General features: G+C 52.8%; 1 protein-coding gene across 1 annotated transcript in view; it reads right to left on the bottom strand.

The window, feature by feature from the left end:
* Positions 1-8,506: 8,506 nt before the first annotated feature.
* Positions 8,507-18,239, bottom strand: part of C6H14orf132 (chromosome 6 C14orf132 homolog) — a gene marked incomplete at its 5' end in the record, with an annotated part of 44,726 nt that continues 34,993 nt past the window's right edge. Inside the window, one exon of the mRNA XM_032482903.1 lies at positions 8,507-14,433. Within this exon, the coding sequence (XP_032338794.1) occupies positions 14,209-14,433 (225 nt within the window). The remainder of the gene's footprint in view (positions 14,434-18,239) is intronic.

Below are 18,239 nucleotides of genomic sequence, written 5' to 3'. Positions count from 1 at the left end.
GCACCCTGCGGATCTTCCCATTTTGTCAAGAAATCCAGATTTCTCTTTTGCTGTTGTTGTTGACAACTATTTAAAATGAACTTTGCAGCACCGGGCTGGCTTGAAGGGGTTTCTGGACGGGCTGAGAGCGTTTGGCTTGTGGGCCTGAGTCCTTGGTTTATGAGTGTGACAAGAACTGTGAGCACATGACATGCCTTTGCTGCCTGTATGTCAGATTTCAACACCAAGATTCATTAAAACCGAGCCACGTCCAGGCCTGTCAGAGGAGGCCTGAGGGCTGGGCTCGGCCCAGGGCCCACCAGTTTGGACCCCGGCTTTATTGTCTGCTTGGCATTCGTTTCATGGGCCAGGGTCTGGGACCTGCAAGGAGATTTTGATCAGTTTCCTCGTCGTTTAGGGCTACCCCCTGGGGGAACAGTCCGCTGAAAGGTACCGTCTCAGAGCTTCTGCCTGTGCTTCCTGTGGGCGCGTGTCTCACACAGTTCTTACGCACTAAGTGGCAGAGATGGGCTGGAACCCACCTGCCCTAGCTGTCCACCTCCACCTGCTCACATTCCTGGAGGCACACTGCCCCCTGCTGGTCCTGGCCTACTGTGTTTGTCCATCTTTTTCTGGGCTCCGTGGGCATGGCGCCCTCTAGGGGCAAATTTTGGGAATGCATTAAAATCACCGAAGTTTTCTGGGCAAGGTGGGATTTTGAATGGGTTTTGGGGTGGGGTGGGGCATTGAAAAGTGAGTGTCCACACAGGTTCAGACACACACACATACTCCTTTCGCGTAGGACGGGGACCACAAGTGGGGATGGGGGAGAAGGTAGTCGTGACTTTGCCAAATGCTCCCCTGACGACAGCCGCAGTTCGGCAGGACTCCTCTTGCGCCTCCAAGCGGAGGCATTCCTCCCTCTGCTGTCACTACCTCCGAGCCAAGGGGCCCCCGGTGGTCTTCCAGCAGTGTCTGATGTCCCGATGGATTAACAAGGGTCATTACGTATTCATGCGCGTGCCCACAGGTGATCGATCTATCCTCAGTCCCGCTGCATTTTCATTCTCATTTTTGCCAAGTAATTCTCCTATTCTCCTTTCCCTTACCCTCCCCTCTCCCCCCATAACAAAATAATCCTAAGCACCCCACAAGGAAGGGAGTCTTGAGTGGATATAAGGAAATCTTTGTAAGTGGCTTTTTGCCAAGTATCCCCCCCCGTTAACGAAAACAAGTCTTTATTAAGTAACATTTAATATCAGAAAATTTAAACTCACAATAAATTCTCTTTATAGCAAATATTGTATCATCGATGCTTTGGCCATTTTAAGTTAAAGGCCCTTTGTCGTAAAATACATGGTTTTAAATTTTTACTCAAGTTGAATTATAATCCCTTTGACTTCCTTTCTAAACGTAACAAAAAAGAGGGTAATAAAATGAGCAAATTCTAAGCTGTACTGAAAATTTATCCCTCTTAGTTTGTGGGGTTTGGAAATAGCACACACGCCTAACATACACTGACTCCTGGGCTCTTCAGTCGCAGGAACAAAATACGCGCTTGCTGAACTTTCCGTTGGTGTCTGCAAGACGGCGGCTGAAGGTTAGGTTTCAATACTGACTGACATTTGTAACAAACTTCTTTTTAACTAGGAAGCAGCCACGACTGTGTTTGGATCTTGTGGGAGCTGCTCCGCATTGATCGTCTTCAGGGCTGTTAGGGATGGACGGGTGATGGCTCCCATCCCAGGATCCACATGATTGACTCACAAAGCAGGAAAAAGGATGGATGAGGTTAAGGTGAGAGGGGGATGAGACTCAGGGCTGTGGCTGCTGATGGCAGTGTTCAATGAAGAGTCTGGGCTGCAGAGAGCTCCCTAGGGCTCTGACCTTGAACGTGAGGCTGTAGGTCAGACCCCAGGCAGCACGCAGCATGGCGTGACAGGAGAGAGCACACTGGGAGCCCTTTCCACGTAGAAGAAGGGCCCGATAAGGTAAAAAAGCACCACATGGGTATGCCCCAAGCACAGCGATGCCCTGCCAGCGCCTCACTGCATGGGGGCCCCTGCTGGGAATAAGAGGCCTTCAGAGGCTTCATCTCAAGGGAGAGCTGGGTCATGTCACGTGATCGCCTCTGAGCGGGAGCTCAGGACTAGACAGTGGGAACCTGAGGGCAGGAACCAGGCCCTATTCTTGTCTGTCCTGCTCGGAGTAGAAGCTCAGTGAACGCTTGTGGGTTAAGGAAGGATGCTATTTCCAAAGGCAGTTCTGAGACAACACTTGGTAAGAAGTGGGTACCAATCTCTCCTCTCTGCCCAGCTCCTCAGGGTGGCTGGGCACCTCAGTCACCTCTTTGAACTGTCGTCCTAGGCTGGGCCAGCACCACTCCTCTGCCAGGAGTAGAAGTTTTGAGAGCCGCAAAGGACTTTGTGCACGATGACCCTGTCCAAATCTCCGCACCAAAAGACCAACCTTAGCAGGCTTCTAGCAGCCTGAGGTGGTGTCCCTGGGCTGACCCAGCCCCCTTCAAGTTCCTGTCTGGAGAAGCTGTCGGAAGAATTTACCGTGTTTCCAGCCAATGCCTGACACAGGCCCCTGACTGCCTTTCCTCAGAGTATTTACCAGGAAGTGCTTTACAACGGCGAATTGTCCCTCTGTCCCTTTGAGACATCTGTGGATTTCCTGCAACTCAGGAGAGTCTTTCTCAGGGACCTGAAAGCCATTCCTTTGAAACATGAGCCTTGGGAAGGCTGGACCCCTGTCCCCCAGGCTGCAGGGGGTGGGCGGGGCGTAGACTGTATTGATAGAACTGCCAGCTGGCAGACACAGCTGGCCTCAGCACATTTACACTGACCCACCCTTTGTAATTTTTCGCTTCCCTGAGCTCCCCGCACCTCGCCCCTCACCCCTCCAGCCTCCCTGATGGTGGTCCTTTGCTGGCACCTCCCACCTACGCACAGATCAGAACGGAGCTCAGCACCTCTCCTGCTGTCGGTGGGTCCTTACAGGATAAGCTCCGTTCTCACCGCTTTAACTCGTGCCTGATCTTTCTGTTTCCCGGCAAACAGCGTGCCTCTGCTTTCTAGCCTGTGACTAGCTTCATTTTCTCCCCATAACTCTGAGCACCATTTGATATTACAGGAAAATGGTTCCTCTGTTTACAACACTTCTGACACCACAGGTGTGGGGTTATTTGTCCCACACCAACCAATTCTCCAAGACTCCGATGCCAAGTGGGTGTCCCGCCCTGTCGTTTAATTCTGTTCTGACACTGACTACCTGGAGTTAGTGTCAGACCCCAGGTTGAGTGACTCGGTCCCAAAGATGCCCCCTCTGCAGACACCAGTCACAAGTTGTGGGGCCCCTGGGTCCCACACTTCTGTCTGATTGACTATAAATTGTTGAGGTTCTCACAATACCTTCCTTGGACTTGAGAATTTGCTAGAACAGCTCAAAGAACTCAGGGAAACACTTGACTTAACGTTTACCAGTTTATCATAAAGAACATTATAAAGGATATAGGTGAGCAGGAACACAGAGCGAGGTCTGGAAGGGTCCCCCGTGCGGAAACCTCTGTCCCCTTGGAGTTTGCGGTGCACCCCGCTCCTGGCACATGGATGTGTTCATCACCCAGGACGTCCTCCCAACCCCACAGTTTGGAGATTTTTATGGAAGCTTCATCTCATCGGCAGACCCTCACCTCTTCCCCAGAGGATGGGAGGTGGGGCTGACAGTCCCAAGCTTCTAATCATGGCTTGGTCTTTCTGGTGACCAGCCCCATCGAGGACCCCAGCAACACTCATCTCTTTAGAACAAAAGATGCTCCTGTCACCCGGGAAGCCAAGGGACTCAGGAACTCTGTGTGTGGCTCTCATGACTCAGGGAATGACAAGGGTCTTCGGAGTCCTGTGTCAGGCACCAGGGGCAGGGACCAAATATATATGTCCTTTTTGAAAAAAACACTTTATTGAGGTATGATTGATAGGTCAAAAGCTGTACATCTTCGATGTCCACAACTCGATGAATTTGGAGGTAAGTGAGCAGCCGGGAAACCGTCACTGCCATCAAGGCCACAGACAAGTCCACGCCTCCCAAAGGCTCCTCCACCCCCTTTATTATTATTGCTGCCACTGTCGTTGTTATTGTTGTCAGCGTCAGCACACTTAATGCTCCATCTACTCTCTCAGCGAATTTCAGGTGTGCGCTATGGGATTGTCAGCAACAGACACTAGGATGTATTTCTTACTATGTCACAGACATCATTTAACTACGTGCATTGTCGGAAGTTCCACTTATGCAGCCCCGCTGTCTAGAGTAGTGCCTGGCACACATTAGGTGCTCAATCATTAATCATTGTATAAGCAAGTACATGAAACTCATTTTGTTTTTCTAAAAACAGGAGTCTCAGCTTCTGGCCTGGGCTGCCAGCCTGGCCAGGAGGCCCTCCTCTGGCCGTCCCCTCCTCCAGGCTTCTCACTGTCCACGCCAACGCACTGTTGTCTTCAGCTGATCGTTTGTAAGCCTGTCTCCCTGGAGACAAAGCATAGGGAACCCTGCCTTGTTCCCCTGCACATCTCAGGGCCCAGCTGGGATAGGCAGTGTGGCGGAGCCAGGTCGGTGTTGGAGGGGAGGGTCCCGTTCAGAGGATCAGAGCTGGATTGGAAAGTGCTTTGTAAGCCCTTAGGGCAGCGCCTCTGCAGGGAGCTGGTTGCCCTGGTAGTTAATGTCATTTGTTTAGTTTGCAGAAAAGGCCCCAGCAGCCTGGCTCGTACAAACAGTCATCATGGGGCCCTTTCTGCTGCTCTGGTCAGGCCAGCACCCTACAGGAGTCTGAACCATCCCGAGCCTGGCTCGGTCAAAGGGGAAAATGCCCGGGGAGGGGCTCAGTTACAGTGGATGATCCCAGAATCACTGAGTCCCTCCTCTTCCCCTCCTCTTCCCCCTCCCCCCAAGGCTCAGACAGCTCCCGAGGTGATGCAGGGAGTGGCCGTCCCCCAGGCATCAGTGTGCCCCTGCACTTTCCATCCCAGCTCGCCTGTTTAGTATTCACCCACTTGTGAGGAAGCGTGGACTGGCGGGCACTGTGGGGGACTCAGGTGGGGGCCAAAGGGGCCTTTGCCCTCCAGGAGTGGACAGCTAGTCAGGGAGGCAGGCTAGTCCCAGAGATGGGAGCCCGCCCACCCCCCAAATCACAGTGCAGGGGCTCCTGGACAAAAGCGAAGATTGGTGGTTGTTTGAGCGATGACTTCCTCACAGGCCCAGCGCCGCGTAGCGTTCTGCTCCAGGAAGCCCGTTCCAGGCCGTTCAGATGTCAAGGTTGACTGGTAGCAGGCAAATAGAATGTCAGCGTATGTATTTACAAATCAAGTTTTTTAAATTTAATTTTTAAAAAAATTGAAGTGCAGCCACTATGGAAAACAGTACAGAGATTCCTTTAAAAAAAAACACATGAAAAATAGATTTACCATAGGATCCAACAAACCAAATTTGTAAAATCAAAAATTGGGTGTAAATGCTAGCAGGGAAGGTGGCAGTGGACAGTGGGGATGTTTGTGGTATGGGCTGGACAGGTTGTGGCTTCTTAAAATATAAATACCACAGTTTGTACACTGGCTGCTCCCTTCTCTTGAAAAATCTTGCCACGTGCTGTCTTGGTTATTTCAAAATGATGCTTCTCAGTCTTGAGGACATAGTCTGTCAGGGCTTGTGGATTCCTCTGCCATCTTCACTTGTTATACCATGGGGAGGAAGACCCAAGGCCACTGGCCCAAACTAGGGGCAGGGGAGGTGCCGTGAGGGTGGCTGGAGGGGCAGGTTTGAGAGGCAAAATCAGGAGTTCCTTCCCAGCCTCCTTGCTGCCTCCCTAGATCCGCTTAGCAGCCTTATTCACATCACAGCCTTGACCTCCAGGCTCCAGCTTGATCTCCCATCCCCTAGTGCCCATGCACCCCTCTGCTGTGCACCTGCTTCTCCAGATCTTATGCAAGGTTGAATTTTGCCTCCTCCAGGAAGCCTTCAGTGATTTATTTGGCTTTACTTAACCATCTCAGAAACGTTAAGCGGCACTTCCATTGTGGAACACCTCCTTTCCGTGAATCTTTCCCCTTCCTCGGCTCACTTACCTGTGAGGGAGTTGACAGGCTGTCGTTTAGGACAGTGGGGCAGCCAGGCCCTGGGTTCTCCTCATCCAGCAGGCTAGCCTTGGCTCTGCAGGCTTCCAATGTCATTAAGAGAAGAAGCTGAAAACCTTCCTGAGGACCATCTACACCCAGGACTGGCCCCACGTCCCTTTTGGAGGATGCAGTCCGCCAAAGCCAGTCCAGACAGTCAGAGTTTGGGAAGACAGGCTCCACATTTGGATGGGGCAGCTGCAAAGTCACATTGTACAAGGCGCTTGCACGTAGGAATGGGAACATTTTCTGGCCTTTCCCGCTTCTCCCGCAAGCAATCAACATGAATTCCCCTGAAGAGCAGCCTGCGGGAGGAGACAGCGCGGTGGGGAGTGTGGTCCTCTGCCCCTTTCTTCCCCGGGCTGTGTAGCCCAGCACAGCATGGCCAGGGTCAGCTTTGTGGGCACGTGAACTCTGCAGCTGCCCTGGGCTCCATCTTGAAGTCTTCATACCTCTGAACAAGAGCCCTGTGTTTTCATGTTACAGTGGGTCCTGCAAATTAGGTCACTGGACCTGAGAGGGGCAGGTGTGGGTTATCTTCCCAGTCTGGACTGACCCTGCTCTGATGAGACAGGAGGGAAAGGGCAGGGCACAAACATTAAAAGAATGACATAGCCATTGAGGACATGACCAAAACTGGTTAGAACCTACTAAGCCGAAGATGGCGGAAGACTCACTTGCCAGGGGACCTTGAGCCTCAGCGTGTGCTCACCTTAGTACAGCAGCACGCTAAATGACGCACCGACAGGCTCCGTGACAGTTCTGAGGCTCACCATAAAAGGCCAAAAAGTGGGTGGTGGCCAAATTCCTGGAAATCTCTGCTCCTTCCTCAAGTAGTTGGAATAATCTTCCCACTTGTTAGCCTATGAAATTACCCCACACAACCCAACACCTCTTTACCCTGGCGCCCCTCTCGCCTTCCAAGACAGCCCACACTCTGCCTATGGAGTTTGTACCTCCCTGAATAAACCTACTTTCACTTTACTGTGGCTCGCTCTTGAATTCTTTCCTGCATGAAGCCAAGGACCCTCACTTGGCAGGGCGCGTATCAGGGACCTGGGACCTGGGACACCACCATCCTCTCTCGGCCCCCATTTTCCTGCAACACTGGGAGCCGTGGGCACTGGGTCTCCCTGCCTGACAGGGACTGGGAGAGCTGGGACCAGTTCAAGGCTAGAGTCGGGGGCGGGACGCCTCTGCAGCCCAAGGCTTCCTGGTCTTAAGACCCTGACACTCGAGCCATGAGTCTTTTGACTGGCCTGCCCCCTTCTGCACCTGCCCCCCTCCTGTACCTGCCCCCTCCTGCACCTGTCCTCTCCTGCACCTGCCCCCTCCTGCACCTGCCCCCCCTCCTGCACCTGTCCCTCTCCTACCTTCTAGGATGACTAGGTTCTAAGCTGGGACCCAGAGCTCTGGGTCCAATCTCCCATCAGCTGTTAACTATTGCCTAAGCCACGGATCCAATCAATCCCTTACACCATTCCTCCTTCCCTAGGGTCCTGGCCACTACAGTGGGCCTCCTCTGGGCCTGTCCGGACCCTTCAGAAGGGATCCGAGTGCAGAGCGCAACACCTGGTCCCTTATCATTTCAGCACGTAACACCCGACAGTGACGGTGTTTGTGCCTCTTCCCCCTCAAAAATGTGTCCCGGACAGCATCCCTGCCCCAGCACAGGGCCTCTAGTCAGTGCTCATCAGACACTGAGGGGCATTTTACAGCCATTAGAATATGAACTGTGAGCCAGTCCTGGGTTCCAGTCCTGGTTCTGCCCTCACCGGCCACGTGCGAAACTGGTCCTCGCCTCAGATCCCTCATTTGTAAAACCAAGAAGGAGGGTAACAAAAATACTGACTTAATACAGCCATTGTGTAGACCAAGTGAGTTAATATACGTATAAAGAGCTCAGAACTGCACAGAACACCTAGTCAGTGCCGTATGTTTGCTGTGATCAGTGAGTGAATGAATTAAGCTTTAACTGCATACTCGCTGCCCTGTGTGGTGTTGAAATTCACTGGGCCGGTCCTTTGGCTACCACTCATTCATTCTCTGAATGTCAGTTGTGTGCTTACCACAGGCCAGGCACTGTGCTAGGCTGCGGGGGTGAGAAAAAGTTGGGATGATAAACTTTGCTCTCAGATGACTCAGAGGGCGGGGAAAACTGGTGGGTAAGTGAATGTTAATGAAAATGAATGTTAATGAATGAAAGCGATTTGCTGCAGGTGGTGGGGAGACTGGGAGGCTGCCGGCAGCGGTGGGGGGGGGGCGTGCTGCCTGCGGGAGGGGGCGGCAGCTGGAGCGGAGCATCGCGAAGGTGAGTCGACAGCATCCTTTAGAGAAAGCACGGGCTGGATTCAGACACGTAAGAGTTGATGTTTCCTTTCTTTGTTTTAATTCTCATAATAGAAAATGACAACAAAGCAGCAGTGCCAACAGTCAACGGAGCACGATTCCACAGCTACAGTTTTACATCCATTAAGGTTAGAGATTTTTCATCAAAAGAGCACGTTGAAGCCCTACGTTAAGAAATAGCCTTTTCACTGTAGTAAAAGTTAGTGATCCCATCTCGAAACCTGGGGGCTTGAGTAGCAAAGGACTACAAGAATAGTGAAAATACCTTTTTGTTCAGTAAACTACTAACATTTACAAGTTGATTATGAAAACATTCGTAAGACACAGGAACGTTTCTGGTTCTCTTGGCATGAAGACTGGGTATCTGGACAGCGGTTAGTTACAAGAACAAGGTTTAAAACTTTGAACAGTAGAAACGTTAGATAGTAGAAAGGCTGTTAGGATATTTTCAACTGGGGGAAACAGGGTAGGAAAAAGTCAGAAACAAGAGAAGATGTGGGTTTGCCCAAAGGCTGTTAGCCAGTCCTCCCACCCCCTACCCCTTCTAAGATTTTCGCAGATATACTGGCGAGGGGCCAGGTCCCTCAAGGTCCCAGAGACACACAGTTACTGGGAGGGGGAATATTGGACAAGTTCAGCCCCACCCTCCCATTGAGTTTGTTGGATTTTTTTCCATCCAGGCTGACTCTGCACGGAAGCCCAAGACAGTGGCAAGGGAGAGGGCGTGGATTTCCAAATGGCTTGCTGGGTGCCGGACAACTGCCCTTGGCTGGAATTATTATTTGAACTTGAGGCAGCAACCATGATCACTTCTGCAGCTCAGAAGAGCTTTGAATTATTCAGTGACTCACAAATGGGGAAAGGTGGAGCTTTGGAAGACACCCACAGCTCTGGAGTCAGAGATAGCACGGTCTAGTGCTGGGTGTCCCACCCTCGGCACTACTGGTGTTTAGGGATGAATAATTCTTTGTCGTGGGGGCTGTTCAAAAGCATCCCTGGCTTCTATCCACTAGACACCAGTAGAACACATCCCCCCACATCATGAAAAACAAAACTGTCTTCAGACATTGCCAAAGGTCCCTTGGAGGGTAAAAGTGCCCCCAGGTGAGAACCACAGTCCCAGTGGTTGAGAAATGTCATAGATGTTCTGGGCTCAAGGCTCTGCTCCCCTGCTGATTGGTCTGACCTGGCAACTATCTCAAACCTCTCAGAGAGCAGGTAGGGCAGGAGAGGTGGGCCCCGCGAGGTAGGCCAGGCAAAGACAGAACATTCAGCCTCCGACTGCTCCCTCTGGCCAGGAGAACAGCTCCTAGGGCCTCCCCAGCCCACCAGGGACCTGAGGACAGTCAAAAAGCATTTGCCACGACGTGGAGAAGGGGGCTGGGTGACAGCTGGCAGAGAACACGATGCCTGTCCCAGGGCTGGGACTGGTAATCCAGGGTCCCCCCTGAGTTTCCTGGCCAATGCACAGCCTCTGGGCTGGGCATCCGGGCAGGGCCACCCCTGTCTCTCCGGCAAACGCACAGCACGCTGGGGGATGGCGCCCTGGGCCGGGCATCCCGAAACCTGTCCGCTCTCCACCAATTTACCGCGTGGCCCCAGCTGCCTTCCCAAAAGGTAAAGGTCCTGATGTCACTGTGAGGCTCTGAGACTGACAAATACCTGGGCACTGTTACCCACCCCTTCCTAGGACTCACAGTCAAAATCAGCTCTTCGGGACCAGAACAGCCCAGCCTCAGAAGCCCGTCCTGGGAAGGTCCATTCTAAAGGGCTCATCACAGAGGGAATGGACGCAGGGTGACCACCCAGCCTGCAGGGCCAGCAGCGCTGGCTCTGAACCCCAGCCCCTCCGCTGTGGGTTCCCAGGTGCACAGCCTGGCCTCAGCTTTCTCCACAGAAAAACATGACCGCACACCAGCCCCCAAGGGGTGATTTGAGAAGTACGTGAACTATATACAGCACACAGCACAGGAAGGTGTGTAGTCACGACAGCAGGAGGAATAATCATTGTTAACCACATCACCGCTAATTATGAGGGAGGGTCATGGTCCTGAGAGAGGGGAGTGCTTGTCTGGAAGGGATCGGCAGCAGTGTAGATGGCGGCCGAGCCTCTCCAGTCCCCAGGGAGGGATTCGGACAGATGCTTGTGGGCTGGCGGGCAGCCAGGCCCTCCATTTAGAACAGACTGGAAAATGGCCTGTTGTCTCTCCAGCCAAGTGGTGCCAGCCTGTCCCCCCGCCTCTCTCCCTCGGATCCTACGAGACTCCTGAAAGGAGATATAAGCGTCTGTCTCTGGCGGATAGATGGTGTCAAGGGAATCTCGTTTGCCTCTTGACCTTGATCCCATGGAAAAGGGGAGGGCAGCAATGGCAGAGCAGGAACCAGCAGAGCGATCTCTCACTGGGGCCTCATGGGAAGCAGAATCTCCTTGGGACATGCTCCGGCCTCTCCTCCAAAATTCCAAGGACAGCAACTCATGACCTCATAAAGCAAGCGAGGTCTGTTTGGTGAAGGGCACACATGGGTGTGGAACACCTACGGCTCGCAGCGGGGAAATGGAGGGGCTCGCTGAGGGGCAAGTGCAGGGTGCATTCCAGCAAACAGAGGACCCCTTCCCTGAGGAGCAGCGACTAAAGAGGCAAGCGTCTCCTCCCTCAGCATGGGCCGTCAAGCCAGGGTGGGCTCCGAGGCCAGCCTCACCTGGGAGAAGCCAGAACGGGAGCCCCAGGCTGGCTGGGGTCTGAGGGAGGAGCACCCCACCCCCGACCCCGACCCCACCCATCCCTGTGCTTGGGAGAGCCCTGGGGCTCAGCGGGAGGCCTGAGCCTGTGCTGGCTGGGGCCCAGCCTGCAGCATGGACCATCCCACATTGAGGATGTCCTCATCAATTCTGGCTGCATGAGCCTCCTCCTCCCGAGGGCCCCACTGTGGGTTCTGGGTCTGGGCCAGGGACCTTCTACACGTATCCCGAGAAAGCAGGTTTCTGGGAGCTTCTCTAGCCAGGCAAGAGACTTGTATTCAACTTTAAGGAACAGGGCAGGCGACACCGTGTTCCAGAAAGAGCCGGCTTTAGAAGCCAATGGTTCTAAATGGTTCAAGTTCAGCCTGCTCATCACTTTCATGCTGTGTGGCCTCGGGCAAGTTAGTCCACTCCTCTGAGCTCCTGGTTCCTTATCTGTGTATTGGAGCAATGATGCACTAGGGTAATTGTAAGGATTAAATCTGTGCATGCGAGTGGGGCACAGTGCCCGGACGCAGGACACAAGCCCTGATGTCAGATCTGCTGGCCTTTCTTAACACCCAAGACAGAACCCCAACTGAGGCAGGAGGGAGAGGGCAGCCACTCTGGCTGGAAATCTAACGTGCACATTGATTCTCACCATTATCTGAGTGAAGGTGGAGACAAAGAAACCACAGGAGATGGAGATGGAGTGAACTTGGGCAAGTCACTGTAATCTGTATGATGCAAAATTCGGATAGAAGGCCCCTAAAGCTCCTGACCATCTATGGCCCTGACAGAAAAGGGAGAAAGATTTGAAAGTTGAATTTAACTGTCACTCATGTCAGGGGGAAAAAGCTTTCACAGGGGAAACCCCTGTGCCCAGAAGTACCCAGTGAACAGGGGCCCACCAGGGCTGGCCTGGAGGCTGGAGCTCTCCTTACAGCTAGAAGCCAACCTTTTCTCTCCTCTCCCCATCATGGCAAACATAGAATTCTGTTTTCACAGGCCTTTTGAGAATAGGGAGCTGCCACCTGCCTCTTACAGGGCTGCGGGCTTCCCTGGGAATGTCAGGTCAGGAGGCAAAGAGTCAGAGAATTTGGGCTTGAGTGACCCCCCCATGAAGACACATTTTCTCCCCACCCTGGCTCTGGACCTCCCTCCTTGGCTCCTTCTCATAAAGACATGTGTCTAAGAAAGACCTCGCTCATGTGGCGGACGCCAGAGCTTCACGGAGAGGAGTTTGCTGTAGAAGCAGCTGGGACGGAGTGTTTCCCATGGCAACCACCCAGCCCTGCCTCCAGGCTGGTCCTGCCTGCACACAGCAGGGCCCCGTCAGTGATTCCAAAAGAGGTCCTGGTAGAAGGTGCCACATCCCTTCTCCCACTTTGCAGAGGTCACACTGGCTTTCTGTGCTCCTGATCTCCACTCGAGCTGAAGCATCTGTGGATGGACGCCGGGTGGCAGTGACGGATGCGGCCAATAAGAGCTGGCGGCTGTCTGCCGGCACTGTCTGGAGGTCGGGTGTAATCCTGTTACCAGGGCAGCTTGGTGCCAACCTCCCAGAGATGAGTGGCTGCCCCTGGACAATTAAGATGTCCCTTTGCCTGGCATCAGGAGCACTCATTTCTCCTGGGACCACAGTGACAAATTCAGCCTCTTTACAATTGTCCGCAAATATGCATGAAGGCTTCTTATTGGCCCTATAAGTTTCTCCAGCACAAAGGGGGAGGTCATGCCCTTCATTTTCTTTTCACAGTGCAGGGGGGAGGCAAGGAGAAAGCCACTCCCTGCCTGCAGGCGAGTGAGCCCGCCTCTGAGCTCCTCCCACTCTCGGGGGGCAGGGATGGGGGTCGGGGGAAGGCTGTCTCTGGAAGTGGGGGCACTGTGCAACGACCTTTCCTAAGGACGAAAGAAAACTGAGCCCTTCCCTCTACTGCCTCCTCCAGCACATCCATCCTGCTCTAGTCTTGACGAGGGGGCTCCCTGGTTTGCCAGTCCCCCCGGCCACTGGCTTTTAAGCACATAAGGACATTGACTCAGGCAGAACCCGTTCATGCCTGCAAGAGCACCTAGTGGCCAAACCACATTTAAATGTGGGTGGCTCACCACCGTGCCCACCCTGGGCTCAACTGCCTGCGATCAAAGGCGAACCACGCCCCTCTCCTGCCCATCTGCCAAAGGAGGAGGTGGACTGGAGCCTTATTCATCCCAAACTCCGTGATTTCTCAGAGAAGGAAGGACATCTTCAGTAGGGGTCCTGAAGAGTTAACTGCTGGGCAAATCTGATTTTTAAAGATGCCTTCTCCTCTTTTTAAAAAGAAGAGATAGACTATCCAGCAGATAAAAACCACCACGACCACCCTGGAAACCTCACCGTCTCACCAGTAACCCCCCCATTCCTGGGTTTTCTGATGCTTTCGGGTTTCATAAGGGGCCAGGTGTCTGTTGACAAAGATGCCATTTCTAAGTCAAACAAGGAACATTCAACAGCCCTTCAAGGGGCTGCCGCCAGTATTCTGAGGGGCTAAGTGGGAAACCAAGATTGGCGTGGGCACACTCAAGTTCTGAGGGCTGCTCCTGCCCCAGTGCTCCACACACCACGTGTGATAAGTTTGCATAAAAACAAGACACATAAATGATTATTTACTGTCAGCGAACTATCATCCAACCATGTCTGTATTTTAAACCTAACTGGCCATTCCCTCTGGTCTCATGTTCTTGAGATGCAGTTTTCAGAATTTCCCAATCTGCTCCTCGGAGGCTTGGCCCTGTTGTGACTCTGGGGGCTGGAAGTCATGCCTTCGCGTTTACTGGATCAGCTGGACCACAGCGTGGAGTATTTGAAATCAGGGCTGCTTAGGGGAATTCCGGTTGCATGGCGGCTCTGCTTGGAGAGGCTGTGTGCCTGGTCAGAACTCCTGGTTCTAGAACGTGGGTGTGGCCCGCAGCCGACAGCCGCAGCGCCTCGCTGGCTGGGCCGTCTGGAGTCGCTCAGAAGGTGAAGGCGTACACCACGCCAACCACCACGATGTTCCCCAGCGTGGCCACAATGGCGATCCACAGCAAGACGGCGTCATTGGAGGACCGGGGCGGCTCCTCCGGCTGGCCATGGCCGCTGGAGGCCGCGTGGACGTTGGTGGAGGAGTTAAAGAGGGAGTACTCGGTGCTGAAGTCCTCATTGGGCGAATCCATGAAGGCGCCTCCCATCATGGGCAGCTGAGAAGAAGGAGAGAGAGAATGAACAGGGCACCTGGGGGCAGGAGGACGGCCCGCAGTGGGGGGGGGGGGTGTGGTGGCGGGGCATCTACCTGGCCGAGCAGCCCTCTCCGAAGACACAGCATCTACCTGGGCTTTGCGTTTGGCGTTTTAAAATAATTGACGCCGCGTGGTTTAATCCAGAAATATCAGTATCCCTGCAACCTTGTGAGGCAAACGCTCAGGCCCATGTTGCAGGCGAAAGCCTCAGGGCTCCGAGCGGCTCAGCAGCCTTCAGCCCAGCCGGTGGGCAGCTCCCCTACAGACCCCCCTCCAGGATAGCATGCGTCCTAAATGTCTTTGCTCCTCTTCTAATTTTAATAACAATATAGGCTCAGGACGGAAGATTAAGACAATACAAAAGAGGAGAAAAAAGTGTAATCTCACCAATTTGGAATAATTACTGTTAATGTTTTGCACCTTAGAATGTTCATATTCTTTGTTCAATTGGCAGTCATTTATTCATTTATTTATTTAGAGGAGTAACTAGATTTGTCTATTTATTGATCGATTTTTAATGGAGGCACCGGGGATTGAACCCAAGACCTCGTGCGTGCTGAGCTACACCCTCCCCACTTAATCACTCTCAACAGTTTGATATCTTCCTTTGCAATCTGTTTTTCTGTGTGTGTGTATGTCTGTGAGAGAGAGAATACCTTTAAACCTGTGGCTGTATATTCCAGTATTAATAAGTCTATTAAAATACATTTTAACTGTTGTATAACATCGTAACATAAATACAAGCCATGACTTAACCGTTCCCCTAGAACTGGAAAGCTAGGAATTTTGATGTTCTCTTATAGATAGCACACTGATAAGCATCCTTGTGCGTGCATTTGGGTGCACACACGTGCCTGCACACACACTTTTATTTAGTGAGCAGACCCAGATACAGAACTTCCCAGTCAATGACTTGTGAACATTTCAAGCTTCTGCTGCACAGGGACAAACTCCCCCCAGGAGAGTGATTCTAATCTCCAAGGCTTGCTTTTTGGCACCTGAAGATGCTGGTATGTTTGTGCTCCGGGGATCAGAGCTTCCTCTTTCTAGTTGTAAAGGCTTTTGCTCCTGAGACTCAGGATGGAGGTGGGAGAGGTGGGCTGCTCAAAGGGTGAGCTTGGCCTGGATACAGCCATGGAGAGGCCCCCTTTACCCGCTCCAGCCCAGGAGACCAATGTCCATGCCATCCAGGCCTTTCCAGACCCCTCCAGAGGCTGACATGCCCTAAGCCTCAGGGTTGGCTCTGGCAACTGTTCGATCCATAGTAAACTTTTTTTTTTAATGGTACAGGAATGAATGAACACTGAACAGTTCATCTTTCCTTCAATTTATTGAGCACTATTCCTCTTACCAACATGGAGGCCCAGCTATGGTCAGGGAAAGTGCTAGGGATTTTTAAATACTCTCATCAAATCCCTCAGCTGTCCTGCTGGAGGGTACCACTGCACCCCCATTTCACAGATGGGTAAGCATGGGTCATGGCCACTGCACTCATCTGAGCTGCAATCAGGGACGAGAACCAGGTGTGTCCGACTGCAGAGCCAGGGTGCTTCGCACCCAGCACTCTAAGAAAGCGGGGCGAAACAGGAAGCTGACTTTCTCCCTCCCAAGCATGCCTGGACCTCGCAGCTGGTTCCGCAGCCACGTCCCCTGGCGTCCCTGCCGCACTCCCCCCATGTTAGTAACCGCACGTCTGGTGTCCTCTGCCCACTGGCCGGCTCAGCCTCTCCTCCCTCCCCCAGGACCCAGGTTTCTAGACAGACGTCCTGCTTGGACTCCACTCCTCCACCCTGTTGGGCTCTCTGGGCAAGTCCTGAACTCCCTCTCTTCTCTTCCGGGCATCTGTGCATTCAGTGAACATTTCCATCCGAATCACTGGGGGAAAAAGAGAGGGGACTGGGCAAAGCCTTTGGTCGGCGGAGGAGAGAGGAGCCCCCCGGCTGACACAGCCCTGCCACCAGCCTGCACGGGGGCTGCTGCCCCCGCCCCACGGGTCTCACCCCGTCCCCATCCCTGTGGGTATCTGACGCCCTGTGTTAGCTTCCTATAGCTAGTAAATGACCATAAGCTTCATGGTTTAAAAGAACGCACATTTATTATCTGACAGTTCTGGAGTCAGAAGTCTGAGTCTCGCTGTGTTCATCATACTGGGCTCACATGGAGCCTCCAGGACCACCTCCCAACTCAAGATCCTGCACCTTCATCACCTCTGCAAAGTCTCTGGCTACCTAAGGGGACACATTCATGGGCGGCTCTATCTGGAGGTCAGCCTCCCACTCCACATGGAATTCTTCTGAAGACAAGGCCCCCTCATCTCGTGCTCCCTCAGCTCCACTCATAATGCAGAAAAGGAGACACATACAACCATGTGGAATTAATGAACTTGAAACCAGCAGAAGGGCTCCTAGCAGGCTGCACTTCATACCCCTGACCCCAGAGGGCCCCCAAGGTGGGACAGCTCATTATCCACGGTGAGCCCCCCTCTGCCTTGCACCTGCAGAGACGGACGGCTCAGCACTGCCAGAGGTCACAGCCAGTGTCTGATTCTCCTGCCTCAGAGCTTGGGGAACGGGGAAACGGGAGGGTTCCGCTGTCAGAAAGGCTGCCTCCTTACAGTTAGTACAGCCGAGTGAATCATTTAATCAGCTTGCCTCAGTTTCCTTCACTGTAAGTAATGAAGATAATACACTGGAACCAGCAGTATTCTCGCAAGGAGTAAATAAGATCCTATATGATAAGTCAAATGTGGCACAAGACAATCGCTCGATAACTCCTAATAGTCTTTCCTTCTCTTGTTCATGTAGTAATTCACAATCGAGAGTATCACGTGCATTTCTTATCCAACTGCTTAAGCTAAAATGAGGGAACTGGGGCCCCGGCATTTCTGGTCCCGAGCCTGTGTGGGATCAACTCACCACAGGCTCATCTGCAGCAGTGCAGGCTCCCCTGCTCCCCCAAGTTCTGCCGCCGAGAGCTGCTCCAGGCCAGCACTGCCGCTCAATCTGTCTCCTCAGGTTTGTTAGTTTTGATGTTTTTTTTTCCTTTGTAAAAATAAATTCTACTTCAAAGTAATGGGGTAAGCAGGAAAATGAGTTTAAACAGCAAAATCCCATGAATAGAAAATCAAAGGAGGTCAGCCTCGGTTCCGTCATTTGGAAGTTGGGAAGATTTGATCAGAAACTGACTCTTGGTAAGAATGAAAGAATGTCGGTGGCGTGTCATTACTGAGACAAGCAACTGGGCCTTCTCACCCCCGTGGGCAGGTGAAGTCACTGGAGCCCTGAGCATGGGGCTGGCTGAGTGGCTTGGATGAGGGTTTAGCTCAGAGCAGATCTGGAGTGATGATACATAACTTCAAGCACCAGAGGGTCCATCATGCAGAACAGAATGCAGCCCGAGGAGGCGGAACGAGGGAAGGAGCCTCCTGCTGCTGAACTGGACACCAGCAGTCAGAAGGACACAAGGTTGGAGTGAGGGTGGGGGCTTGCTTCCTCATCAGAGATGACCGTGTCAAGATCAGGAAAACTCTCGCTGGCTTGTTGAAGAGGGCTCCCCAGCACAGAGTGGCCCAATGGCCAGTGTTCAAGGTCAGTGTTATCTCTACAAGCTTCCTGACCAGAACTTCCAGGACGGCAGGAAGCTTCCCTGTTTCCCAGTATCCCAGGGCCTAGGACAGAGCTGATGCTCAAAACACACTTCTTGAATAAATGAATTCTAGAATCAGCCAAAAATCCTGGGGGCACGCTGCGATTCAGCCCCTGAGCCAA

Source organism: Camelus ferus, chromosome 6 (assembly GCF_009834535.1).
Source record: "Camelus ferus isolate YT-003-E chromosome 6, BCGSAC_Cfer_1.0, whole genome shotgun sequence".
In the NCBI taxonomy this organism is placed as follows: Eukaryota; Metazoa; Chordata; class Mammalia; order Artiodactyla; family Camelidae; genus Camelus; species Camelus ferus.
Note: the sequence above shows the minus strand (reverse complement) of the source record. Positions and strands in the feature narration are given on the sequence as shown.